The sequence below is a fragment of the Sorghum bicolor genome, chromosome 3 (assembly GCF_000003195.3).
Source record: "Sorghum bicolor cultivar BTx623 chromosome 3, Sorghum_bicolor_NCBIv3, whole genome shotgun sequence".
NCBI lineage: Eukaryota > Viridiplantae > Streptophyta > Magnoliopsida > Poales > Poaceae > Sorghum > Sorghum bicolor.
This window is the reverse complement of record NC_012872.2, coordinates 66,266,033-66,291,374: the sequence shown is the minus strand read 5'-3', so window position 1 is coordinate 66,291,374 and position 25,342 is coordinate 66,266,033. Positions and strand designations below refer to the sequence as shown.

The 25,342-nt window shown below is 45.1% G+C and overlaps 4 protein-coding genes and 1 long non-coding RNA gene across 8 annotated transcripts; all 5 read right to left on the bottom strand.

Moving 5' to 3' along the window:
- On the bottom strand, positions 1,798-5,981 carry LOC8057723. 2 transcript variants are annotated; one of them, XM_021456033.1, is made up of 2 exons: positions 5,688-5,981; positions 1,798-3,129 (listed from the first exon to the last, which is right to left on the bottom strand). In XM_021456033.1, exon 2 carries the CDS (start codon positions 3,115-3,117, stop codon positions 1,915-1,917), a length of 1,203 nt encoding a protein of 400 aa, XP_021311708.1. In that variant the 5' UTR covers positions 3,118-3,129; positions 5,688-5,981; the 3' UTR covers positions 1,798-1,914. The 2 variants fall into 2 exon arrangements, with proteins under 2 accessions (XP_021311708.1, XP_002456558.1); XM_002456513.2 differs by having other exon boundaries at positions 5,696-5,976.
- LOC8057722 lies at positions 8,484-11,065 on the bottom strand. Of its 2 annotated transcripts, XM_021456032.1 has the most exons (3): positions 10,339-11,065; positions 9,480-10,012; positions 8,484-9,365 (listed from the first exon to the last, which is right to left on the bottom strand). In XM_021456032.1, exons 1-3 carry the CDS (start codon positions 10,366-10,368, stop codon positions 8,741-8,743), a joined length of 1,188 nt encoding a protein of 395 aa, XP_021311707.1. In that variant the 5' UTR covers positions 10,369-11,065; the 3' UTR covers positions 8,484-8,740. The 2 variants fall into 2 exon arrangements, with proteins under 2 accessions (XP_021311707.1, XP_021311706.1); XM_021456031.1 differs by having other exon boundaries at positions 8,484-10,012.
- LOC110433589 (CBL-interacting protein kinase 11-like) lies at positions 11,270-14,636 on the bottom strand. Its single transcript, XM_021456030.1, has 2 exons — positions 14,031-14,636; positions 11,270-13,361 (listed from the first exon to the last, which is right to left on the bottom strand). The coding sequence occupies exon 2, from the start codon at positions 13,048-13,050 to the stop codon at positions 11,500-11,502; it is 1,551 nt and encodes a 516-aa protein (XP_021311705.1). The 5' UTR covers positions 13,051-13,361; positions 14,031-14,636; the 3' UTR covers positions 11,270-11,499.
- Positions 16,049-18,288, bottom strand: LOC110434156. Its single transcript, XR_002451637.1, has 4 exons — positions 18,051-18,288; positions 17,543-17,639; positions 16,903-17,108; positions 16,049-16,403 (listed from the first exon to the last, which is right to left on the bottom strand). It is a non-coding gene; the product is annotated as an uncharacterized LOC110434156 (long non-coding RNA).
- Positions 21,275-23,513, bottom strand: LOC8085406. 2 transcript variants are annotated; one of them, XM_002456511.2, is made up of 3 exons: positions 22,791-23,505; positions 22,448-22,491; positions 21,275-21,917 (listed from the first exon to the last, which is right to left on the bottom strand). In XM_002456511.2, the coding sequence occupies exons 1-3, from the start codon at positions 22,960-22,962 to the stop codon at positions 21,699-21,701; spliced, it is 435 nt and encodes a 144-aa protein (XP_002456556.1). In that variant the 5' UTR covers positions 22,963-23,505; the 3' UTR covers positions 21,275-21,698. The 2 variants fall into 2 exon arrangements, with proteins under 2 accessions (XP_002456556.1, XP_021311496.1); XM_021455821.1 differs by lacking the exon at positions 21,275-21,917 and having other exon boundaries at positions 21,929-22,491; positions 22,791-23,513.

Genomic DNA, 25,342 nt, shown 5'->3' with positions numbered 1-25,342 from the left:
AGCCAAAAAAAAGGCTCTTGTGGTGCTCTCCTAACACGTGCGAGAAGCTAGGGTTACTAGTCCCCACTTCGTACAACGCACTAGGCATGTTTTGATGAGACCCTATGGCTTGGAACCTCACACAAGCAGCGCATTGGACCCTCGGCGCCTAAAATCAGAAGCCTAGGAATAATGCTTGTGTCACCCATGTTTTTTAGTTGTCAATCCAAACACGCCCAAAATCCTTACCCCCTGGCGCCGCCCTTTTGCCAATGTTTCCCTTTCACTCTCCATTCTTCCGCCCCCTCCCTTGTGTCTTCCCCCTCTTTGCTCTCCTACTTGCCCAGTTACTCCTCTCTGGTGTCCTACGCCATGGTCCCTTCCGCTTCTACTCCTTTGCCCTTCTGCTCCCGCTATAATCACGTGGTGTAGCCCTTCTCCTTCTTAGTCCTTTTTACTCGAGTCCAAATCTGTTACCCCTTTTGGTGAAATCGTACATATATAGGGAATCTACAATGGTTGGCGAAAGTAACTTCGATTCGACCATAGATGTGACTTTTCCTTTCATTTTCCATGGTCATGTATCTTATTGGCTCACTAATCTCATTATGTGTAGGGTTTCTGTTGTGGTCAAAGGTAGATCTACCTCTGTTGTTAGTGATGTGGCCATTGAACTACTCTTTGCTTCCTTGTTTCTCAAACTCTCGTGATAACAGGGAAACATGTGCAATCATTACTCTTTGCTCTTCATTTTCAGCATGCATAGTTCGATGTTTTTTGTTGTCCTCAATGTTATAAGGTGATGAGGATAACAAAAATCTAAGACATGTTCTTTGTTGATGATGCTAGCTTGATCTTTCTACTAGGATTTAACTAAGAACATGGTGATGTCAATGGTGTTATTCTTCAATGCATAAACTAATTTGAGAGCAGGGTCATGCTGATGATTTTGTTTCTAAAATGAGAAAAAGTTCCCTGAGCACATGTTCATGATAATGATTTAGTCTATAAAATGATTAGTATGATTTGTTCCTAAGAATTGGTTGTTTCATTTGTTTCTTTGCACTAGAGGACATGTGGTGAATACAGTCGAATGCTTGTTGTCAAATCAATTGTTTTTTTTTTGTTTTATGTTTTGCATACTTCATGAGTAGGGTGGTCCAACCATCTCACCCTAACATCATCTATGCCTCAATAAGTGCAATGGACAAAAACACCAAGTGCTTGCTGGTGGAGTCTTCAGGTTTTAGTGCCAAATAGTACGAATATTTTTCAAATTATGGAAAGTATTAAATCTCAGCTCCCTGCTCCTTTTTTCATAGATGTAATTATTACAATATGTTGGGCAATCTGGTCTTCGCGAAATGACAAAATTTTCAGAGGCTTTGACAATTCTATTCGCCGCTGCAAGGAGATCTTCAAAAAAGAATTTGCTCAAGTTATCCTAAGAGCAAAGGTGGATATGGAATCTTTGTTGACGACATGACTACAAGCTTATGTATAATTTATTTTATCTTTTTCTACTCTTTCTTCGTCTCCTGATTGAGACTTGTAACACTCTGTACTATTTTCAATTTTGTTTTAATAAATTCCAGTAGGAGGTCAAACCCCTCCTGTTCCGTCAAAAAAAATAAAAATAAAATTTACAGTTGAAATGATATGGTGTGTTTCCAGGTTGTGCATGCGCAGAATCCCCTCATTTTAGCATGTGCAACCTTCTACGATATAGTTGTTTGTTGTAAACATAGGTATTTTACCCAGACAGTCATTCTTTCTGTAGGAATTTTGTTATGCTAGTTGTTTGTGGCTGTTTGCTAGTGTAGTAACAACATTGTTCAACTGACATATACAAAAATATGACTGCCATCCAAACATTTACTGTACGGTAAATCAACGGTACCTGGTAGGTTAAACAGAATACACAGATAATTGTTCCTAAGACGCGGGGAGGGCATTACTGGCAACCTTTGCGGCAAGCGGGACGGCCACCAGCATCTCCACGATGGGCAGGATGTTGCCCAGGAACACCACGCAAGCCGCCGCGTTCTTGTCGCGCCGGGGGCTGCAGAGCGGCCCCGCCACCCGTCCCAGGCTGGACACGACGGCGGCGAGCAAGGTGAACACCAGCGCCTTCGTGTACATGTCGTACTCCGGCGTTCCAAGCAGCGCGGCGTAGGCCGCACCCAGCATGCCGAAGCCGAACGTGGCCACGACGGCAGTCGGCAACATCTCCATCTTGTGCTCAGCGACCTCACGCCGGCCCTGCTCTACAGTCTCCTCAGTGAGCAGGTTCACGCCATAATACATGGCAGCCACGGTGATCTCCGGGAAGAGCGCGAGCACGGTGTCGCCGCCGAGAAATTCCTTGGCGATAGTCACCGCGGTGACCGCGAGCAAGGCGATGACGGCGTCCTTCAGGTACTTGACGAGGGACAGCACCTTGTCCCTCGCGGCACTAGTCCTGTACCCAAGCGGCATGCAGGTGGCCACGACCAGGAACACGCTGAGGGCCGACGCCAGGAAGGACACGGAGAGGTCGAACCGGTGGCCCAGCGCCCGGAAGCTGGAGTTGTTGAGGTAGCCGAACAGGAGCGTGGTCTGCACGGCGAAGGCCGTCGCTGTGGCGAACAGGGCGACCTTGCGGCCGCTCTTGATCCCCGCCTCGAACGCCTCGTCGCGCATGCTGTCCTCCGTCGGCGTCGCGTGGTACGCGAGAATGCCGATGAGGCCCTGTATGGGCAGCAGATTGAGAGACAACAAGATGCTGTCTTCACTTATGAGGAGGAGGAGCAGGGAGTTCGTGGCCACCAGCGCCGCGCCGCTGATGATGCAGAGGAACTGGATGAAACGGATGTGCCCCTTATGCAGCTGCCTGTGTCCTGACAAGAACAATTTCAGGTAGACCAGCAGGAGCGCAGATAGGTATGCAATCACCAGGAAGCAACCGCCGGCCACCAGGATGTGCCGGTGCAACAGAGCATCTTTGCGCACCGAGAAAGCTGCGGTGAGGAAGCCGGTCGCAGTGGCAATAGTGCCTTGAGCGAATGATGAGGTACGCTTCAGAATCCTATTTGTTGCCTGCTTTGGCTCCTCCTCTGGATCATTCTTGGGAGGAGCATTCAACTCTGGGTCATCCATTGTGCACTTTACCTTCAAAAGAAAAGTCCATCAGGGATTAATAAACTCTCTCTCTAAAATTAAGCTAATTTCATAATGGAGGCGCCATACTTTGCAAGAAAGTCGAGTGCCTAACTTAGGCCATGATCAACATGCCAGAATACATGTCAGAAGGTAAACAACTACTAATCAATTCAAACCACAAAGTAAACTGCCAACAATAGCTTAACTAACTATAAAAAATGTACTGAAAATATATATGAAGTATTATCCAGGTCGCTACCCTAACACAAACAGGACACATTACAATGCACTCTGAAAATATATAATGTGTTATCCAGGCCATATATAAGCAGCGGTATACCTAACTAACAAAGGTGATCAAGATTTTCACATACTCCCTTTTCTGAAAAAAAAAAGGAATTACTTCTCAACAGATCTATACATATGACTGGCAGTCTGGCATTCAGAAAAACTTAAGAATTGACCTGTAAACATGCCAGTACTGAACAACCTGGCAAATAGATTCACATGTAAGCATTTAATAAAATGCCGATTCAAAAGACTAGGATTGCGATAAGATCAGCTTTCTTAAGAAACAACTACAATGAAACATGGAAATCCATTTTATGACTACAAAAGAATATAGGATAGCTGTAAGTTGGCTTCAAAACTTCAGGCCATGCTTTCAAGGCACCATAGACATAACCAACTAATTCCTCCTGTTTGCATATACTTGACGTTTTGAACAATATTTGAGTCAAACCTTTAAAACTTTGATTACAAATAATTTTTAAAGTATTTATTATAGAAACTTGAAGACTGTATTCATAGGGAAAAATAATTTCATAACAACCATAAATCTTTCTTCAGTTATATCTATATTCTAATAGAATAGTGGTCAAAGCCGGATATTTGCAAAATGTTGAATATTTGCAACCGGAGGGACTACAAATCAGGTCAGCAGTCAGCACACAAGGAAACTTTATTGGGAGTGTAACAAATTATTTGTCAGATGCCAGCGCTGATTTCAAACTCAACGTCTGTCAGACGCCCCAAACTTTGCAGGAAAGCTGAGTGCTAAACTTTAGGCCATGCTTTCAACACAACGGAATACAAATGCCAGAGGGGTAAACATCTAGAAAGCAGTTTGTAACTTTGTACTTAGTGGTCAGCTTCTGTCGACCATCAAAATCTCTAGAGATCTCTGGATACAAGCCGGGGCTCGGAACTTAGGTTGTCTAGTTCGGGAGTAGTTAGCATGTCGTGTTGCGGGGAGGGCACTGTTCTTGTACCACCTGTAAAACCTCCGCCGCCAGCGCCACGGCGCTTTTGTAAAAAACCTACTTCTACTTAATACAAAGATGCGCAAACCTTTTGCGTATTCGAGAAAAAAAAACTTTGTACTTAGTAGTTAGTACCACATAAGCTGTATAGGAATTTGAACTATGCAGGCTACAACCAAAACACCTAACCCAAAACATATTGATATTTGACAAGAACAATGTTCTTATTGGGATAATCTAGGAATCAGTTTGTACTTAGTACCACAACTGTATAGGAATTTGAACTATGCAGGCCACAAGCAAAACACCTAACCCAAAACGTATTGATATTTGACAAGAACAGTGTTCTTATTGGGATACATTTTCCTCTTGCTGCCTACTACCCTTCAACATATTTCTAAACGAGGTTGAGGCGCAAAATGAAAGTAGCAAAAAGCTTACAAATGCTGACTACAAAGGACTAGGCTTGGCAGTTGGCAGTAAGCTCACTTTCCATCAAGAATCAGCTATTGTGAAACATGAAAATTCTTTTTATGACTACAATTTCTTAGATGATAAAAAAAAATCAGGCTCCAGACTTCTTCAGAGAAGAAGCATAAGACTAGAAGTATTACAAGCATACACGCCCGAAGTTTAAATTCACTATAGGCACCCAACTATAGTCCAATACGAAAAATAAAGTAAAAGGCCCAACCATTGGATGCGAACATAGCTCTTGAGTTAGGCAGCTGTAAATTGGCTGCTAAACTTCAGTCGATGCTTTCAACACACCAAAAAACATATCAGAGATGCAATCAAGTAGAAATAGGTCATAGCACAAGACAACGTTAATTGACGAGCTTAACTATGAACTGGAGATCCTCTTATTGTTCAGTACAGGAACGTCTAAGACAAATATTACATCAGATAGTTGTTCATTGGTTGTCAAATTTGTCTCCATAAAAACATAGGTACTTCATAAGCTCTGTAAATATGACCATCGCACATATTTTTCCTGGATTGAGGTTTAAAAAGCTAACAGCTAAACTGACATCGGAATTGCTAAATATAGGACTAGATAGGACAGCAAGTTCAGTTTGCGTCAGAAAGCAACTATCTTGATAAAAATGGAAATCCTTGTCGTAAACAACATGGATTTGGTACAGATCTAGCTGAGAAACAAATCATGCGTAACACCGATTTCGCTACAGATCTCTCTTGAAGGGGACCCAAAAAAGGGTAGAACAGAAACCTGATAAAACGCACCTAAAAGGAAGATATGCATGGAAAAGGTTCAAAAAACTGAAGCAAGCAACAAGGATTTGCCTGTGCACCTGTGAAGGATAGGAGTTTGCTGCCATGGAGGGGCGTCCGTTCCCGAGTAGCCTCCCAGCAGTGGTGGTCTTGAGTCTTTGACAGTAGGAAAGAGAGGAGGGGATCAGGAGAGGCAATGAGCAGGAAAGACTTCTGTTCCTAGTGCGTCAACGCATGGCTTGCTGGGAAATTTCTTGTCACACAACATAATAAATTATTGGTTTCTCCAAGAGTAATATAAATTATCTATCGCTGTTTGTCAAACTGTGCTCTTTGTTCTTTTCTTATATCTGTATCTCATCCTAGATTGATGCAATAAACTTTTAGCAAAATTTAGGAGCGAATAAACGGGAGAATGTTACTACTAGCTAGTTGTTAGCAATGGATTATTAGTGAATGGCTCCAAGTGAGGCCTCAGTAATATGCCTTGTCAGTAACATGTCTTCTCAGTAATAGGCCTCAGTAATATGACTCATGTTATAAACGTTTGGGTTTACTCATTGCCAGCCATCATCATCGCAGCATTGATACCATAGGCAGTTTCCAGTTGTTTGCTCACTCTATGCGGACACAATATTCCTCGGTTCGTCGTCGCTTGATTTGTGTTTGAACAGTGATTGGAGCGCAAAGCATCTCCATGGGGCCACCGATAGAGACAAAAACGAGGCCACCGGCCACCCCAAGTCCTGACTATACGTGCTTGTCGATGTGCCTTTTGGTCTGTGGGGACGAGGACGATTTGTATGGCGACGATATTTCCAGGCTACCGGTTGCCAAATACGAGTTTCCAAGAACATACTAGGCTCTGAGTAACTTCGCAGCAAAAGTTATCCCGGGAAAAAAAAACTTCGCACCCAAAAAAATGTCCTTCGTGGGTCAAGTAGCTATCGATCAACTTATCATGGACGTTGGCCCCTTGACTACCTCAAGAACCTTCCTCAACCGAAAGAGATCGGTGTCGGCTGTTGCTTCCGTACAACGAACTGGTAAAAGAGAGAGAATATCAATTCTCAACCAAAGGTCTTTGAGAAAGTCAGCCAAAAGTCTTCGCTTGCCCCAATTCTGGAGCAGAATTCCTGACCAAATCGAGCAATTGTGTGTTGTTTGTCTGCATTGATGAATTCGACAAGATGATTATCGAGATTGAGTTGCTATAGTCATGCAATGGCAAACTATGAACCTTGTCCATTAGGACTTGTTTGGATGTAGTATTAAGAAATCATAGTATTAAGGAAATATATATAGTTTTATTTAGAACCATTGACATGCAAAACCATGATTTAAAAAAGAGAGTTTTAGAGTAGAGTTTTTATAAAACTCTAAAAAGACTACTCCCTCCATACCCAAAAACCCTGACGTTTAGGATATGATTGTAACCGATGAGTGATTAATTAGAGTTTAGTTTTCCTTCTTTGCCTCTAATAAATAGGGTTGTGGTTGCTCTCTATACAACAAAGTTAACCATCTCAACTGGCTAATGTGTGGCAACTTCAATTTTATGACTCAGGTTCGAATCTGGGCAACCGCGCTGCAATTAATCTTGGCCAGGGACCATGCGACGTGAGAGCATGCGGGCTAGAGACCACGTGAGAGCGTGCAGAATTGCATGGCAAGGGGTAAATGAGTCCAAGGGCACCTTCACACTAGTAGAACGTTAAGTTTTATAAAAATTGCATGGGAACCTAGAATGTCAGATTTTTTTGGGTACACAACAATACCATTGTATTCAAAACCATAAAGTATCTTGCAAATCAAATACTTAATGCACTCTAAAGTCAAAGTATTTTACAAAACCATAGTGTTTTTCTAAACTCTAGAAATATTTTGTATCCAACAGGGCCAACGATCTAGCATAACAATGAACCTCTGACGCACCCTAACAGTAAGGGACTGTTATGCAAATTTGGGTACTTAGGGCATCTGCAGTGGGCGCATCTAAACTGTATACAATAAAAGTTGTTGCAGGATCAGGTTCTTTACATTGCAGGGGTGTATGTGTATCGATGGATTGGCTGCGTATATCCTCGGATGTAGAGGCCAGATATTTATATATCTCTTATCAAAAAAATATGTATCAATGGTGGAGCGGCTTCTATCCATGGAGCTAGATTCTGTTGATTAAAAAAAAATATAGAAGCCTGATACAAAAGAAAGGAAAGAAAGTTTGGAAAAGGATTGTCTCTTCTTTTTATCAACGTGGGTTCTGAACCGACTACGGGTCTAAATATTGTGAACCAAACAACAAATAACATCTAATCATTGTGGGGTCCATTCATAGAAACATCCCTAACTCCATACACTGCGGAGGCTCTTAAGAGTGTGTTTGACAGAGCTCCGGATTCTTGTAGAATACAGATTCTCTCTAGAAATATTTTGGATGATGAGTTGGAATCACTTTGTAAAACCGTTTAGTTGGTTGACTAGATTTCGATTTACAAGAGATGGGAGGCCAAGAAACAGAACCAAATCTGGCAAAATAAGCCTCTGGCCGATTCATGTTTCTAGGCAAGAAATCGGAAACGTTTCTGGTTTTCACCGGTTGGAAGTGATTCTTTGGTTCTAGTTGAGAATCTGGAACGATTGAGCTTGCCAAACGCACAGCCTTCCCTCTCACGCACACGATTCCACTTGTTCCCTAGGCTTCCGCGAAATTCTGGGTCCAATTTGATGTGTTTAATTCATGTGATGTAAGTAAGTTAGACCAATCTCCAATCTTTGTGATAGAGATATTAGGAGGCCTTGCCAACAGGCAGAGTTGAGAAAAAAGAAAGAATCCAGCTCACGTCATAAGAAAAACAGTGAAAGAGATTTGGTTGGAGCGATTATATTGATATACTATATATATATACTCCCTCCATTTTAAATTATAAATTGTCCTATGTTTTAGATAAATGCTATGCGCTGTACATCTAGAAAGAACAAGATGATTTATAATTTGAAACGGGCGAAGTACTAGAGAAGGGTATCCCGTGCCAATGCAGCAATAAAAAGGTTACTCCTGGCACTCTACAGCATGTACCCTACCACAGCAAGAATTGTGCCGGTCCCCAACAAACAGCCAAAGACTAGCGGTTGACGTAGTGGTCGACGAAGACAAGGAGCACCAATGGAATAGCAGCCAGAAGCGCCAGCAGGGGAAAAGCGAGAGCGACACCAGTAGTGCCGAACTCGATGATTCCTCCTCCAACTCTAGGCTGAAGTGGGATTGCCAGACGGCTCAAGCTTGACAGAACTGCAAGTAACAGGATGAACATAGCGGTCCTGAGGTACAAGCCATAGTGATCTGTCCCCATGAAAGCCGCATAGAGCCCGGTCATTAGCGTGAACCCCGCGGCAGCAACGATCCGGAAGGTGAAGGTGAAGTCAAGCGGTGAGCTCTGCTCTCGGGTTTGACACGCCGAGAACAGCTTCACCGCAAAGCACAGGACAATTGTGACGGCCTCCGGGAAGAAGGAGAGCACGACGAAGCCGTCCAGGAACTCCACCGAGACGACCAGCGCCATCACCGCCAGAGCGGCCAGCACAGCACTCCTGAGCCTCTCGACGACTCCGACGAGAACCTTCAGCATGTCGTCTGGGAGAAGCGCCAGCGGCATGGCGCACACCATCATAGCGATCAGGGAGAGCGTCGAGGTGGCGTAGCACGCAGCGAGGTCCAGCGGCGGGTCACGCTTCACCTGATGATTATTACTGCCAGTGCCAGGGGTCTTCAGGTAGCTAAAGGCGACACCCCCCTGAAGAGTGAAGGAGACAATGGTGCCAACGGTGGCCATATCAAAGGTGACCTTCATGGCCGCGTCGTACCTTTTTCCAAGCTCCGAGTCCGAGCTGGGCTCCTCCAGCATCCATGCTCCAGTGCTCACGGCCACACCGACAAGCAACACCACCGGCCCGAGAAGAACTGACAGTAACATGTTGCTTCGGTTCGCCACGATGAGGAGGATTGTGTCAGCCACGATTAGCATCACGCCGGTGACTGCGACGAGGATGGTGAGAACCCAGCACCAGGCACGGCCCCGCCGGCTATACTGGTACACGAAGAACTCAGACATCATTAGGACCACAGCACACAAGAAGGTCATGAATATGAATAATCCCTCGTCGACGAGGAGGCTGCTGAGGCGAGCTTTGCTGTGGCTTGTGGTCGAGTAAAGGGGCTTCATGTCCTTGTAGCTTGATAGCGCCACCGTGACGAACACCATGATAGCCGACAGGACCGTCTGATAAAAAGTTTTTATTCGGTCAGATTCTGATTTCACCAGGTCAGATGGGGGGTTCTCAACGATCGATCCATTTCCAGTGCGTGGTTCCTCTTCGATGTCCACGGACATGGATTCCTGCACAGCACGACCGCAAAAGGAGATCAAAGTTCCCTAAGGCTGACGGGGGAGGGGGGTACAAATCTGTAATGTAAAGGATTTCCATTACCCTGGCACAACCAAACAATCATGCCCCACGTTGGACTCTGGGTTCAAAGTGCAGAAATGAAAGAAACAAAACTTTCTAAGGTTTGCTATATGTTTGAGAATATACAAGCAGCACATGAAAAGTACTAGGAGATAATACTTGCATAATGATGGTGAAAAATTCAACAACTAAAACAGATCTAGAAATCCACAACAAAATCCTAGAAAGCACCCGCACAGATCACATGGTAGTTTACCCGAAGTGGCTGTTCCATTTCTGCAGCCATGCTCCTATGGCCAACAGAGACCGGATGCAGCTCAGCCTCCACACCAGCTGGAAGAGGAAGATGGAGGGCGCTCCTGAACGAGATACAGTGAATATAGTACCTAGAGCTACAAAACCAGAGAAATCTGGTGCCGCTGAATATAGTACCGGGGGAGTAGACTCAGAGTCTTTCAACAAATAATAACAAACACCAAAACAAGAGTCAGTCTGAATTTTCATTTGACCAGCACAGTGAATCAGTGCTGACTGTTGACTGTTGACCAGCACAGTGAAATATGTCTGGATGGCTTTGCATGTCTCCAGGAGAGACGTTCCTCTGCAGGACAGCAAGAGTACTACGATCTGTTCGGAAAAGGTTACTTAAATCATTTCAGAGCACAGATATCTCAAGAATTTCCATCTCCCTCAAAAAAGTCTTAATCGTTTTTGTTATCATAATTTCTTCGTGATCTACATGTATTTCTCTATGAAACAAAAAAGAAAACAGAACAGATAGATACATTTGGTACAGGAACTGTAAACTTTCAGATTGCAAGGTGAAAGGAAAAATATAGTAATGACGAGTAGAGCCTAACCCAACTACTGAAATTGTACTTGCAATTCCTTTCTTTTTGTCAGGACCTTTTTCTTTTGGGCATCTGCAGTCAGTAAATCGAAGTGTGATTGTGTGAAGAATGTTTGCCAGCATTTTCGCCACATTATCTACCTGGCAATTAGCAAGGCCTCAATCCTATGAAGCACAGAGCACTATGCGAGGGAAACAAAACTCCAGCGACAAACTTAGAATAAGATCATAACAGAAAACGCCAAAGCCCACAGCAATAAATCTGCTCATAACAGTGATAGTAGAGGAAACCAATCATGAAGACTTTTCAGTCGTCAAAATTCATACAACTCAATACTGCTTGTCAATGAATATTATTCTTTCCAAAATTTTGGTTTAACATCAAAAAAGGTGTATGATATATTCTATCATTTCAAACTGAAATACATGGCATTTCTGCAGTACATACAGACATACAGCTTTACAATTCCAGAACAAATAGAAAAGCCAGAACAAAGAGTGAAAACCAGAATAGAACTATGAACTATGGCTGAGAGGGGCATATGAATTACCAGCTGGCTGTTAGAGCTAGTTATTTTGTTCCTCTGGAAAGATTGGCGTCTGCAACTGTTCCAACTGTTCTTGTTGTGGCAGCTGCTCTGCTTGCTCTGGGGCAGTTGGTGATTTCAACTGGTCAAGCGGTAGTGATGGCAATGGGGCTTCTAACAAGTCTTGCCCCTCTTGCTGAGGCAACAATGGTCGCAACTCATCCTGTGGCTGTGGTGGTGACAATAGAGACTGTGGTGGTTGTGAGTGCTGGTGTTGATCATCTTGCCAAACCCAAACAATATCCTTCAGTGCTGGCCTTATCTCCTCTTTCACTAGCTTTTGATACTCCACGGTGTCCCCGTTGGTCTTCTTCAACTCAACTAAGAGCAAAGAAGGGGCAACCTCAAAAATCTCAGCATCGAGCTCAAGCACACCCTTCTTTCCTTCCTTTGGAGCTGCCAACTTCAAGATCCCATTTTCTTTCTTCTTGACCATTAGCTTTAAGCGTTTGGAGAGCTCCTTCAGCTTTGTAAATACTGTTGCTACAGGCTGCCTGGTAGTAAATCTCTCTTCCCTGCGACCATACTTATCCTCAAAAAACCCAGAGAGATTAAAACCTGTTGAGAGAGAGATGATGTCAAATGCATTCAAGTTTGGGAGGCTTAATGGCCCTTGATTTCCCTCGGACGTACTGCACTCTGTTGAGCCAGAAGTTGGACCTTCGCCTGTACAAGTATTCTCACTTGTTTCGGCCTCATTTTCCTTTGCATGTACTTCAACCGGTTTTCTGTACCAAGCACTCCTCTTTATCCTCGCGATAGAAATTCTAGTGCTTGGATCTGGATCGAGGATTTTATATAGCAGATCCTTCAGCTCAGTTGAGAAAATACGAGGGCATCTAAACTCGGCTCTGGAAATCTTCCTGTACATCTCCATCAAATTTGTGTCATGGAAAGGAAGGTAACCAGCCACAAGCACAAAAAGAATTACTCCACAAGACCATATATCTGCCTTCGCACCATCATAACCTTTTCTGCTCAGCACTTCAGGAGCAACATAAGCTGGAGTTCCACATGTAGTATGCAGGAGACCATCTTGCCTCTTGGACTCAGCTAGAGCACTTAGACCAAAATCTGAGACTTTAAGGTTTTCATTCTCATCAAGTAGAAGGTTTTCAGGCTTCAAGTCACGGTGATAGACACCTCGACTGTGACAATAATCAACAGCACTGATCAATTGGTGGAAATATTTCCTCGCAGCATCCTCACTGAGCTTTCCCCCCTTAGCAATTTTGTTGAAAAGCTCACCACCTTTAGCGTACTCCAAAACAAAATAAATCTTGCTCTTGCTAGCCATAACCTCAAAAAGCTGAAGAACATTTGGATGCTTCACTAACCTCATTATTGAAATCTCCCTCTTTATCTGCTCCATGAGCCCAACCTTCATGACCTTGTCCTTGTTAATCATCTTTATGGCAACAGCTTGGTTAGTAGTAAGATTACGAGCATAAAAGACCTTTGCAAAGGTTCCTTGTCCCAGCTGTTTACCGATTTCATAACGTCCCATCAAAATTGTCCTCCTCCCATCCATCGTATCAAACTATGCAACGACGGTATAATGAAGCAGAAGCACCACACCACTTATGAAATGAAAGAATGTAGACGATTTTAACCGTCGTCTCCACGGTGATGGCCAACAAATATAAAGGCCTTCAATCTACTGTGCTTTAAATCACTGAAAAGAAGAACAGTATCAGCATGAAGCCCATGCTCATGAGAAGCCAACAATATCTGCTTGAACAGAGGTCGAATCTTGTTTGCGCAAAAGATTTTCCTGCTGCTTTGCAAGCACATTTTTCAGCATTCCCAAGTCTTCTTCCTCGACGGTCTACAAGTTTAAAACTGCCAATAGGAACAATTTGATTAGGGTATGTAGACATTGATGTAGTGACAATCATGATTTCTGGTCAGATGTTAAACAGGTACTTTACTGACTAGGGAACATCAGATGAACTTCATTGCATTATGGCTCTACCACCAAAATTGCATTATAGGGGTTAAAAGTCTTGAAGACCACGTATGATCTAATCAGCTCAGCCGATTTAAACAACTATTACATGTTTCAGACACTTACCATCAGCCACAATAGCCATGGTCATAAAATGCTCCAGTTTTAGTTTTCTTATGAAACAATACCAGTAATCCTCCCCAATTCTATGTCGTAGCAACACAAAGCTGACTTCTAGCAAATCAAGATAAATCTAAAGTTGAAACTTTAAAATGCACTTGGTCCTTGATAGAAAGACCTATGTCTTCAACTGAGGTCGATGACGCGCGATCTAAAGAGGAAGGATACCCCAGTCCAATCGGGGCAAACCCTGGGATAAATGGATTAGATTGCTACTCCGCTCCGCGCGCCAGGCGGCAACAGCACAGGATGAAATGACGGAAGGAGGTACGATTTGGACCAGGTTTGCTCGTCGCTCACAGCATGTATCAAAAATAAGATCGCGCACAGCTAAACTCGTTCCTAGAACAACGATTCCATCCCAGCAGGTTAGGGTTGCTTACCAGCAAAGCAGAGGAACTGAAATGACGAATCCGGATGGATCTCGACTCCCATCCCTATGTAAACCAACCACCAGCACCGCCAGCCTGGCTCGCCTGCTCCACGGGGCGGAGCTCGATCCCGCGAGGAAGGAGCAACGGCAGAAGATAAATTTGGTCCCGAATGGCCGAGTCGTTGAGCTCCCTGGCAGCAACAGTAGGTGCTCGATTAGTAGTTGGGACTTGGGGTTGCTGTGCGGTCTAGAGGACGCTGGGAAGCCTGGGCCCTCAGATGAGAAGCCCTCGGGATCTTCTTGTGATTCCGGCCCTGGGCACAGGACGCGTTTGTTTTGGCGGCGCGCGGAGCGCTTCCGCGACGGCGACGCAAGTGGGCGGCCGTGGTCGTCGATGCCCACCGTCGTGGTGACGGTTGAGGGAGTGGACGTTTATGCCCCTGGAGGCCTGCCGGGTCGGTGCGTGTCATAGTCAGGCGAGTATCGATTGCTCTGCTCGTGGGGACAGCATGCGCAAGCCACTGTAGCTCCCCCAAGACGGCCGGCCGGCCGGCGAGCCGGAGCCGGTGGATCGGCGCGAGATACTACAACGGCCGTTGACGAGGGGCGGAAAAGCGAGGGATGCGAAGCGACGGAAGAGCACGAGGAGCAGAGAAAACAAAAGGGCGGCAAATGCGATCGAGGCATGAGCTGTCGTGCCGTGGTAGTGCCCACCCGCGCCACCTCAACCTTCACCTCTACTGGACGGACGAGGCGCTGCGCGCTTTTTCCCGTGTCCCGCGGCCGCGACCCGCGAGGCGTATCATAATGGCGCAGCACGGCGCGCTGGCGCCAGCCGGGAGTTGACAGGTGTGCCGGCCGGCGCCTGATTCACGGCCGCCACGCCGCCACGTCCGTGTGCGGTAAGATGGGCCGTCCTCTTTTGGTGGTCAGTTTCAGGTTCCAGCCCTAAACGCAGCAACGATTACGACGCGTCAGCGTTTTGGGCGGGCCGTTGCTAGCTTTTCCGTGGCGTGCTTGGCAAAAAAAAAAAAAACTGTTTGGTGAACACATCCTTTGTTTTAGTGCTAGGACTAGGTAGCGTGCCCGTACGTTGCTACGGGATAGCTAATATTTTATATAAAAACACAAGAATCACATGATAAGATAACAACATTATAAAACTAAATATCGATGTTAAAATGACTTTACAGAGAGCGTGGAGTCGTAAGCTCACAAACTCTATTGTGTTGACCTTTCTATGATGTGGCTAAGGTAATGTTTTATATCGTTAGAAAAAAATGTCCGATATTCATTTCCTTCGTGCACCAATAAATTCTTGAACAAGTTTCACCGTATCTCTATAACATCCTATGGACATTTTGAGTATAAATGTAAATTGGCAAAAAGCATATCATCAAAAATTTACACCAACTGTATTAAGAACTCTAAAATTCAGATAAAAATTTTCAGAGTAAACTTCAAAAACATATACTCCCTCCATATAGGATTTAGAACTCGTTTTAGATAAGGTTTGGGTCAAACATTGAGAATATAAATTATCAATAACTTTTAAATTATTGAGTTTGCAAATGTGAAAATTATATAATAGATTTGTCTTGAAAAATACTTTCATAAAAGATACATATATTGATATATATATATATATATATATATATATATATCATTTGTTTTCTAATTTTTTATATAAAAATAAGAGGTCAAAATTATGTTTTGGAGACCGTGTCATTATCTTAAACGACTTCTAGGTGCTCTAGGTAAGGTTGGCATAGCACCTCGAGGGACTCTACCACATTCCAGTCAAATTTGCAGTGCTGACGATGTGTAGCCAGAAAATAGAACATATAACAAAATTTGTTTTTTCACCTGTGACACTTCCCTGTCCTGAAGTAAGAACAACAAGCTAGTACTACGTCTATAATTAACTTATTGACCAAACAGTTTTGAACATGTAAGAACATATATATTTTTGGCACATTAAGGTTAGGTTGTCAAGAAGAAATAGTGCCTACCTAGTAAGAGGTCCTAAGCAAAACAGGGCATTGCTATTCTGCTTTGAGCATAAATCCCTCTGTATTCTCAAAAATATGTGGAATATGTGTACAATTTTATGAAAGTGGCCAACATTTGTGTTGCAATGGGAAAATATGTCATTTATGTTCCAAAATATACCACTTGAATGCATTTATCACAATTTCTAGATCAAATTGTCCCATCTTCTTCCTCATTCCCTTCCCTCTTTCCTGTTTTGTACAGGCTAGTCACCGCGGGATGCTTGTCCGTGCATAGGTCACCGTCCGACCGTGTGCTTAAGCTTGATGGCCCATGCTTTTGCACTCCTCCGCAGCCATCGTTGCTGTTAAGGCACTCTCAGTTTTCATGTCTGAAAAAATGCAAAGGTCAGCTTAGCGATCGAAGACGAGTACTGAACTGAAGGAAGGAATTGCTCAAGTATAATGTTGTGTTAGGCAGACATGAGGTTCAGTGGAATCCCTGAACCCTGCATAGATCGCTTGAAAAATAAATACATTGCATATTTGTGTCCTAAGAATTCACCATTGATTTGATTGTTTCACTTGTTTCATTCTGGTAGAAGAGTGGGCATCCAATGCTTAATGCCAAATTATAAATACATCCAATCTATACTTAAAAAAACAAAGAGATCATCTACTATTTTCGAATTTCATGAACATTCTAGATGATGGTTTCTCAGTGTCAATCACAAGGGGCCATAAAGATGTGAGCATTTTATTTCTTCCAAACTTGAAAGCCTAAAAGTATTGAGAAAGAAAATGTAATACAGCTAAGCCAAAATGAAACTAAAACCTTCCAGCCTAAAGTCAAATTGAGTTTGAAAATGAAACAATGCATGACGAAATTACCTAATCACCGGAATCATTATAAGTGCTTCAAAAATCACCGAGGCTCCTAATCCCCTGATGCCACTCCTCGACCTTGCCCATCGTGCTCTCTAACGCGTCGTGGTCACTGGAATCAGTTTGAGTGCTTCAAAAATCATCGTGACTGCTAGTTACCTGATGCCAAATGTTGTGCATGAGATGCAGCATGAGACAAAGAGGAGGAGAACCTGCACAAAACACAGAAAATAAAATCAGAACACAACTACTCATTTCCACACCGTCAAGAAAGAATGAAATCATTCAACACACAAAGAAATTTGGAGCCCTGAATCTAAATTGAGAAGCAGAGCTTTGGAAAAAAATTAGAAGCCCTAAAACTAAAATTAACCAAATCATCTACTGATAGTTGCTAGTTGGCGGCGGCCAACGGCCTTGTTCCTGCACACGTAGGCATGTGCTCACTGCACTCCAGTCCCTGACATGTCTTGTATTTTCATGAAACATAGGCATTCAAAAACCTAGTACAAGTAGGGTAATAATTCAATTGGACCCATGTTTTTTGTTGAAAAAAAAAACTGGACCCATGTTTAAATTTTGAGATGAATAAAAGCGTGCAACAAGAATTATAAGGCTTAAGTACTTCATCCAACAGAGTTCGAACCTTTTACGGTCTTGTTATGTGAGTATATTTTGCTATTCTAGACACATATTGCTCCCAATCAAGAGGAGGCACCACTTGATGTGATGTAAATGGGTATCTGAAAACCAAAGGAAAAAAAAGAATATGACAATAGCCAGTGTTGACAGGAGGTAAAGATTAACATAACTGCAAAATTAAAGGTGTGAGAAGATGCAGGTTTTCTTCCTTTCCAATGAACTCTAGAACTTGGACAATCTAGGAAGTGAAGAATGGTGTCAGACTTTAAAACCTGAGTTCTGAATTCTGAGTAACTAAAAACTTAGCAAATCATCTATCCTATATTGTGGGATGCAGAGAGGGAGATAATGCTGGGGAGAGAACAAACACACTGCTATTGAGATAAGTGCACATAGCAGCCCGATTTCTCCAAATTGGTTGTGGTTCAATGCAACACTTTGTAGAGCTTGAATTTTCACCTCTGAACCTGCATGCAGGTGTCAAGAATGTGCAAGATATGTATGGTGGTTACCTTGATTATTTCTTTCATTCTGAGGAGCCACAACGAGCAACCAAAGTAAAAGGATCCACTTTTGACTGCAACTTGACGAAACCCAAAAACTATGCCCATCCAATTTGATAGCTGAAAGTGAAGATTCCCATTTTTATATTGTTCACAAATCAACATCTAAGCTGAACCATTCGTGCCTAACTGCAGTATAAAAAGGTTCGATTCCTCAATGTATTCTTTCACAGACATGGTTGCATAACTGCACTAAAAAATCATAACTGACACAAGCCATCAAGGCACTCTAACAATTCTGCAGTGCTAGGTCTCAGAAAACTTTGGTAACTGAGATAAGGGCTAGGAATATTCAGAGCAAAGCAGATCAAAAGAACAAAGAACTGCAGCATGCATACAGTAAATGACATTGGGGTGTGCACATATATTGCTGCTAATCTCTAAAAGCGGTCAAAACAGATACAATAAAGAACATTGGGTGTGCACATGTACGGCTTATAATATTTGAAAGGGATCAAACTATCAAAGTTAGTAGCACCTAGATCCGAATACAATACCTATTGAGTTGCTTGACGAAGGCTCGAGTTAGGGCACTGGCCAGTCCTTGCCGGCCAGGGCTGGAGTCGTTCCTCACCAACCGGCTGTGCGGTGGCATGGCAGGCAAAGCGGGCCAGGTGGACTCGGGCAGCAGCGAAGCCCGAGATGGCGAGGGCGGGTTGGAGCAACATCCAGTCCTCGCCAAGTTCTTGCTGCCATGGTCGCCTTCCACGACGACGAGCGGATAGGACGACATGCTCATCGCGAGCGCATGGTGAGGACAACGACGCTGGTGCAACGAGCGTGCTGCAGGCATAAGGGGGCGCAAAGCGAGGACTGCGGGCGAGAGGGATTGGTCTTGCCTTTGCGGGGCACCGCATGATTTGGCGTGGGATTATCAGGCGACGTGCGAGGACGGGGACCGGTGACATGTGCGGCCGCAGGTTGCGGGGATGGGCAGCGGCGTGCTCGGCGGCGGACCTGCGTGATTGGAGCAGGATCTTGGGAGGAGATGAGGTGGAATTGGAGGAGATGGTCGCAGGAGCGGATCTTGCGGATGGCGATTTCCTTTTCTGAGCTAGCTATACCACGGGGGAAACGAGGTGAAAGGTCGCAGGGGCAGACCGACGAAGCAGGACGATAGATTGTTGCACGAAAATTTGTCTACACTTTAGTCTTTTAGTCGTAGGAGAATTACGATTGTTTGGGTTAAGCGGTTTAGATGGGTTCATGTGCTGCACTGCTGCTAGGCTTGCACCCCGGACTGTACATCAACAGTTTGATTAGAGAAAACATCGCCACAGGAGGGCCACTGCCGCAACAAAGCGACTGCAGTCATTGAGCTTCCAAAGCTTCGCCAATCACTTCTCGCTTGCCTAGCCTAGCGACGGTGGCACTCAGGCTTTGTTTAGTTCGTAAAATTTTTTGTTTTTAGCTACTGTAGCATTTCGTTTTTATTTGACAAACATTGTCCAATCACAAAGTAACTAGACTCAAAAGATTCATCTCACAAATTACATGTAAATTGTGCAGTTAGTTTTATTTTCGTCTATATTTAATGCTCCATACATGCGACTAAAAATTCGATGTGACGGAGAATCTTGAAAAATTTTGCGAACTACATAAGCCCTCAATACTCGCGGACTCGTAAAACAGAGCACCAGATTTGCCCTGACCGATGACGTTCGGGCGGGCGTTCGGCAGTGTCAGGCTGGAGCCGAGCCTGCCTGCGTCCACGACACCAATCTCCAGCTTCTGCCTTCTGGTACATCATCGCAATTCGCAACGCCTTTGTCCTTGCTGCCAGTGTACGCCTCGGTCTGACTGCCGGCCGAAAAATGGCCATTCAAGAGGACGAGAGGAAAGAGCAGCACGGCCAATGAGCATCTCTAACAGTTTTGTATTTAGAGTTTGTTTTTTTATAATTGGTCAATGAGCATTTCCAACGGTTTTACAATATTTTGATAAAAATATTGTATTTATCATAAAGTTTAAGAATAAAAATATAGTAGTTTTCTGCAGAATGAGCCCAACCCATGTTAAACTGTAGAGGTGGTCCGGTCTGTGTTGGTTTCCCGCGTTGAGCGGAACAGCCCAACTGCAAGATAGGCCGACCTGATTTTGGGCGCTTTTCGGCTTTCGTCTTTCGAAATGGGTGATCTGAAGGCCCGAATCAAGGTCATGGTCTTGTTCTTGGGCTCAATCTGCGGACAATGACCAATGTGGACCGATACACTTGACTACCAGGCGAGGGCTTTTTTTTTTTGGTTTGGAAACTAGTAGGAACGGGCTTGGTTGACAGGTTCTTGCTTTTGTCTCATCGTCTCTAAAAAGGAAAAAAAATCAATTTTACCTTGCTTAACCATTTATTTCACCTCCCTAATCCGATTATAAGTGATTTTCAAATGTAGTTTTGTCTTATACTTTTAAATTTATTTTGGCTAAATACTTAAAAAATCATAAATATAAAATTACATTTTCTTGAACTCCGCATGAATATCTACATAGTAAACATATATAATATAATATGGTTTAGTATAAATTTTTTGTTGTAGCTTTAGATATATATACTTTTTTATAATTAATTCATAACTACAGTTTTCTATGGTCCAATTTGTGGTGAAATTTTTATGATGTTTTAATTATTGTATGCTTTAACTGTAGCAAAAAAATAAAAAAATCACACTTGTTTCTATTTTCAAACACTTTTAACTATTTTAAAACTATGTAACAAGCATAAGCTAAATAAATCCGTAACTCATTTATAAATAATCTAATGAGCATGAAATTTTACTACAGTTCAATCATGTATAGCCTACCATAAAAATTTCGGTATCTTAAGTCCCAAAAAGAATGCAAAGATCGACTAATTATAGACTAAAAAAAGATATCAATGTTTATGATACCAAACAAACACCGTTAGATAAGTTACGAAATGTATTTTCATACTAAATTATTTTTGAGCCATAAATGTGAATGTCACTGCTAGAAATTTGGTCAGACATGAATCACTCTACGGGGCACATAATCCATAGTTACATTCTTTTTGGAATAGAGGTAGTACCTAGAGAGTGCGGAAGTGTTCGATACAACGACGATATAAGCACTACATTTTGCTACAAAGTTCACCAGAAATTTTTGTAACAAGATTCGGATTCGAAACACAACATAAGGAAAAGAAAAAAGAAAAGATCGAGTATCAACACTTTGAACAGATTATACGGACACGTGCAAGAGTGGGCCGCAGCAGCTCTCGTCTCAGGCGCTCCGCGCTCGCCCCTCCCTCCTCGATCCAGCACGCGCTGACGCGCCGTACGCCCGCCATGCCTCCGCGCTCGTGGTAGGGCCGTGCGAATTCCAGCGCGCGGCACGGAAAAAGCCATGCACAGTCTCGGTCTGGGTACCCCACCCCAGCGGACCCAGCCGCGGCAGCCGGTCAGTGTGGTAGGTCGCCACGGTCACCACGCGCGCTGCAGACTGCAGATCCCGCGCGCCCATGCGGGGCGCGCGCGCGCGGAGCGCAGCGCAGCGCAGGCGAGACGAGCCACCCCGCCCCCCGGTGCAATAATGCAGCGTAGGCCCAGCGCCTCCTTCCTGCTCGGACGGCGAGACTGCGCTCTCTCATGGCATGTAGAGGCGGTTGCCGCACTTGCACCTCCACGCCTCCGGGTAGTACTCGGTGGTGACCGGCACGCCCGGCGGCACGGCCACGTGCACCGGGTAGCACGGGCTGCAGTCGCCGCACTTGGACGTGCACCGTGGCGGGTATGACCCCGGACCTTCCGCCAGCAGCCGCCGCCATTGCCCTTGCCCTTGCACGCCCGTGTTGATGTAGCACCCCTGCATGCGCCAGCAGCAAGAAGAATAATCAAGAATCATCAGTGCTGACTCCTGCTGAGGGTACGCCGTCGCCCGTCGCGCGCACGCGTGGAACGTACGTACGCGTATCAGTCGGTAAGGTAAGGTCGCTATCGTGGGTCGGTGGGTGGTGTTGCATTGGCGGATTGCCGTTGCATCGATCGATCGGCAACTTGGGCAGTGACGTATGGTCAAAAGGCCATGGGACCCGGCGGCGTTGAAGGGCTGTCGGACGGACGGACGGCGCTGCGAGCTGGCATCGCCGTGCCTGTGCCTGTGCTGCGATTGCTACTGACTACTGGGAGCTGCAGTGTGCACCCGGCCATGGCGGAGCCGGGTGTGGTTGGCGTGTCCTCTGTCGCTCTCTGTGGGTTTGGATTTGAGGTGCTACTAGCGGCTGGTCCATGGCGGCAACAGCTAATCAAGTCGGTTTGATCTCTGAGCGGTCTAATCGGTGTGCAGTTGATATAGGACAGTAGGTAGCAGAGACGGAGAGGGAGATGGATACGCACCTGGTTATCGCAAGATGCTGCCGCTCGTCCTCGTCCCCATGGTTCTGAAGAAGGAAATGGAGTTACTTTGAGAGTGATCCTCAAATCCAAAGCTAAAGCACGTAAAATGCAGTGAAAAGGAAGATCAGTCCGGTGTGCATGCAGCTGCGTGCAGAAAGAAGACAGCGGCATGACGAATTGAAGCAAGTAGTAGTGAATGAACCTTGGCAAACATGAACCATGGATGAGAAAATGTCACACGAATAACTTTGCAGAGCAGGGTGACCAGAGAGGGAAAAAAAGAAGTTTCCGAAATGCGGCAAACATCTGCGTAAGAGTGAGAACATGTTTCTTGATTCGTTACCTGAACGGAGCAACACAGTACTCCTCCCCCTGCAGGCGCTGGCACTGCAAGCCCAGGACCGAACGCCGCAGAAGCAGATGACGATGGCCACGGCGAAGCAGCATAGCCCCGCCAGCTTTAGCATGGATCTGCCACACCACCTCCATCTCCGCCTCCCCCGGGAGCACTCCATGGCCTTGGACAGCTCCCTTTTTTCAAGCCCCTGCCCTGAAGCCGCAGCAAACTGTAGAGGGGGGAGCTCGGCAGGCAGCCAAATTTAGGAAGCAGAGAGGCACGGCTCGCGCTGCGCACCCTCACTGACTGCTGCCTTGTAAATATAGAACCCCCTGGCCCCTGCGTCGCTCTCCCGCTCGAACGCCACTGTAGCCGAGTCAGATCTCAGCGCGGCTACCTCAGACAGACAACCTGATCGCGTCAAGCTCAATAGATCAGGGAGAGGGAGGCACTGTGCACGACCATACAGACTACAGAAGAGAAGAGCATGCAGAGTGCGTAGCTGCGTAGTACACTGACTCTAGTGCAATCCGGCGACGCCTCACCCGTCACTTCAGGTGTGGAGTAGTTGTTGCCGGCGATTGCTAATCAAGTAGATGGATGTCAATCGGCGCCGGCCAAATGCTACTGCCGCTGCCGGATACTCACTCAAGTCACTCGTCCTCTTTCTACCCGTGGGATCAAAGGAAGGACGGTGGTGGAGCCATGGCCATGGCCATGGCCCATGGAGGAGCTGCTGCATCCATGTGCACCCGTAAAGCCTGCGGTACTTGACAGAAGTTAACACAAACATAGGGGCCCAAGCCCAGCTAGTGGTCCAATAGGGGAGACGCACATAATGGGGGTCTGGTAATGTGGTCGTTCTTGGATCAAGTATGACATAAGCCCTGGTTTATTTGGTGAAATTTTTTGGATTTGACTACTGTATTATTTTTGTTTGTATTTGTTGACACCGTTTTTAGGCACGTGTCCAGAGTGGCAGGATAAGATGACAGTATGTGATTTACGGGATGAGTTGCCGATGAGGATGGTTGCCGATAAAGGAGAGGTTGGACGTGACTAAAGTGATGATGTGTCTGTGCCGATGACTATGATGAGGAGGTCTGCCGATGACCGTGGCGAAAGAGTCTGTCGATGATACAGAGGGGGAGTCTGGAAGCTGCTGATCGGGTTGTGGAAGAGTTTCAGTTTGTCACGAGGGATAACTGAGTTATTTCCTTATTTGTTTAAATCGTTTTGTATGCGGATTCCGTGTAATTTGGAATTCGAATTCTGGTCGTGTTTAGTTATAGCTCTTTGAACAGGGTATAAATATGGACCCTAGTGCTTTGTAATGATCGATCTATCAATCAATCAAACATACGTTTTTACTCATATTCCAGCATCTACTTTTCGACGACTTCGTCATACTTTTTCCTTTTGTTACGAGTTCTTAGGAATTCGTCGACTTAAGCTCGGCGTGTTCTCGAGTTCCGCGTGAGTACCTCTTAGCCGTGACATCCGGGCGCATCGCTGTTGTCAGGACTAAAGTATTCGAGTTATCACCTTTGCCGATAGTAAGGTCAAATCGGCTGGCACGCCTTAACGTTTGAATCGGGTATTAGCCCTTTGTGTTTGCAGATCAGCTTTGCATCAACACATCTTTTGGCACGCCCAGTGGGACCAGAGTCAAGATCAAGATCAACATGTCGATCTCTGACCTCGATCAAGAGAACGTCATCCCCGTGACGGAGGCCAATCTTAAGGATGAGCAGAAGCAAGCTATTGCCCAAGCCATGGAAGAGTTCAAGCAGCAATGCCTTAGGTCTTTCAGTATAAACAGGAGCGGCGAAGTGGTCCAGAAAGACGCACTGCCGGCACCACGGCAGGTTACCTTCGACGCCAATCCTGGCAAGCTTCAAGATATGGTTGACAATGCTATCAACCGAGCTTTGATCAACCAAGCTGGTGTACTGTCTAATACGGTTTTCAATGCCGTGGCAAGAACTTTCAAGGAAGGACAAATCCCACCAAATTATGTGGGCCCCTCTCACCATCAGCCAACAGCACCAGAGGTCACGGCTCCATCAGATACTTTGACGGCTGCAAGTGCACAATCTGCCGTCCCTCCGAATACATCGGGAGCTACTGGTGCACTATCTATGCCGATGACAACCAACCCACAGACTTCAATTGGGCAACATAAACTGACAACGGATATGTTGGCATCGGCAATGTCAGGGTTGACTCTCCCTCCTAACTGGTGGGGTTACGGTATGCCTCCAGAGTTGACACCGGGAACATCACAAATAACTGACATGAGGGGCAAGACTCCTATGACATCGGCACCTCCCAATGCGCCGGTGAACCAGAGTCCTCGGTATACCACAACTACTACTGCAAGGCCTCACACTGGAAATCCTCAAGATTCAATGTTCCAAATGCCTAATGCATCGGCAGATTCAATGTTGATGCAACAGAGGTCTATGGCACAGTCGGGGTATGTCAATTCAATGATGGTACCCAATTACCAATCATCGGCAGCACCTATGCCGATGAACGCCAATAATGGATGGCTT

What these genes read in the sequence shown, in the direction of transcription:
- LOC8057723 (XM_002456513.2), bottom strand. Translation starts at nt 5,722, where the DNA reads ATGGCAGCAAACTCCTATCCTTCACAG. An exon ending in CAAACTCCTATCCTTCACAG is followed by an intron (nt 3,130 to 5,695) that starts GTGCACAGGCAA and finishes TTTCTTTTGAAG; the next exon opens with GTAAAGTGCACAATGGATGA.
- LOC8057722 (XM_021456031.1), bottom strand. Translation starts at nt 10,368, where the DNA reads ATGGCTGCAGAAATGGAACAGCCACTTCGG. An exon ending in AAATGGAACAGCCACTTCGG is followed by an intron (nt 10,013 to 10,338) that starts GTAAACTACCAT and finishes CGTGCTGTGCAG; the next exon opens with GAATCCATGTCCGTGGACAT.
- LOC110433589 (XM_021456030.1), bottom strand. Translation starts at nt 13,050, where the DNA reads ATGGATGGGAGGAGGACAATTTTGATGGGACGTTATGAAATCGGTAAA.
- LOC8085406 (XM_021455821.1), bottom strand. Translation starts at nt 22,962, where the DNA reads ATGGAGTGCTCCCGGGGGAGGCGGAGATGGAGGTGGTGTGGCAGATCC. An exon ending in TACTGTGTTGCTCCGTTCAG is followed by an intron (nt 22,492 to 22,790) that starts GTAACGAATCAA and finishes TTCCTTCTTCAG; the next exon opens with AACCATGGGGACGAGGACGA.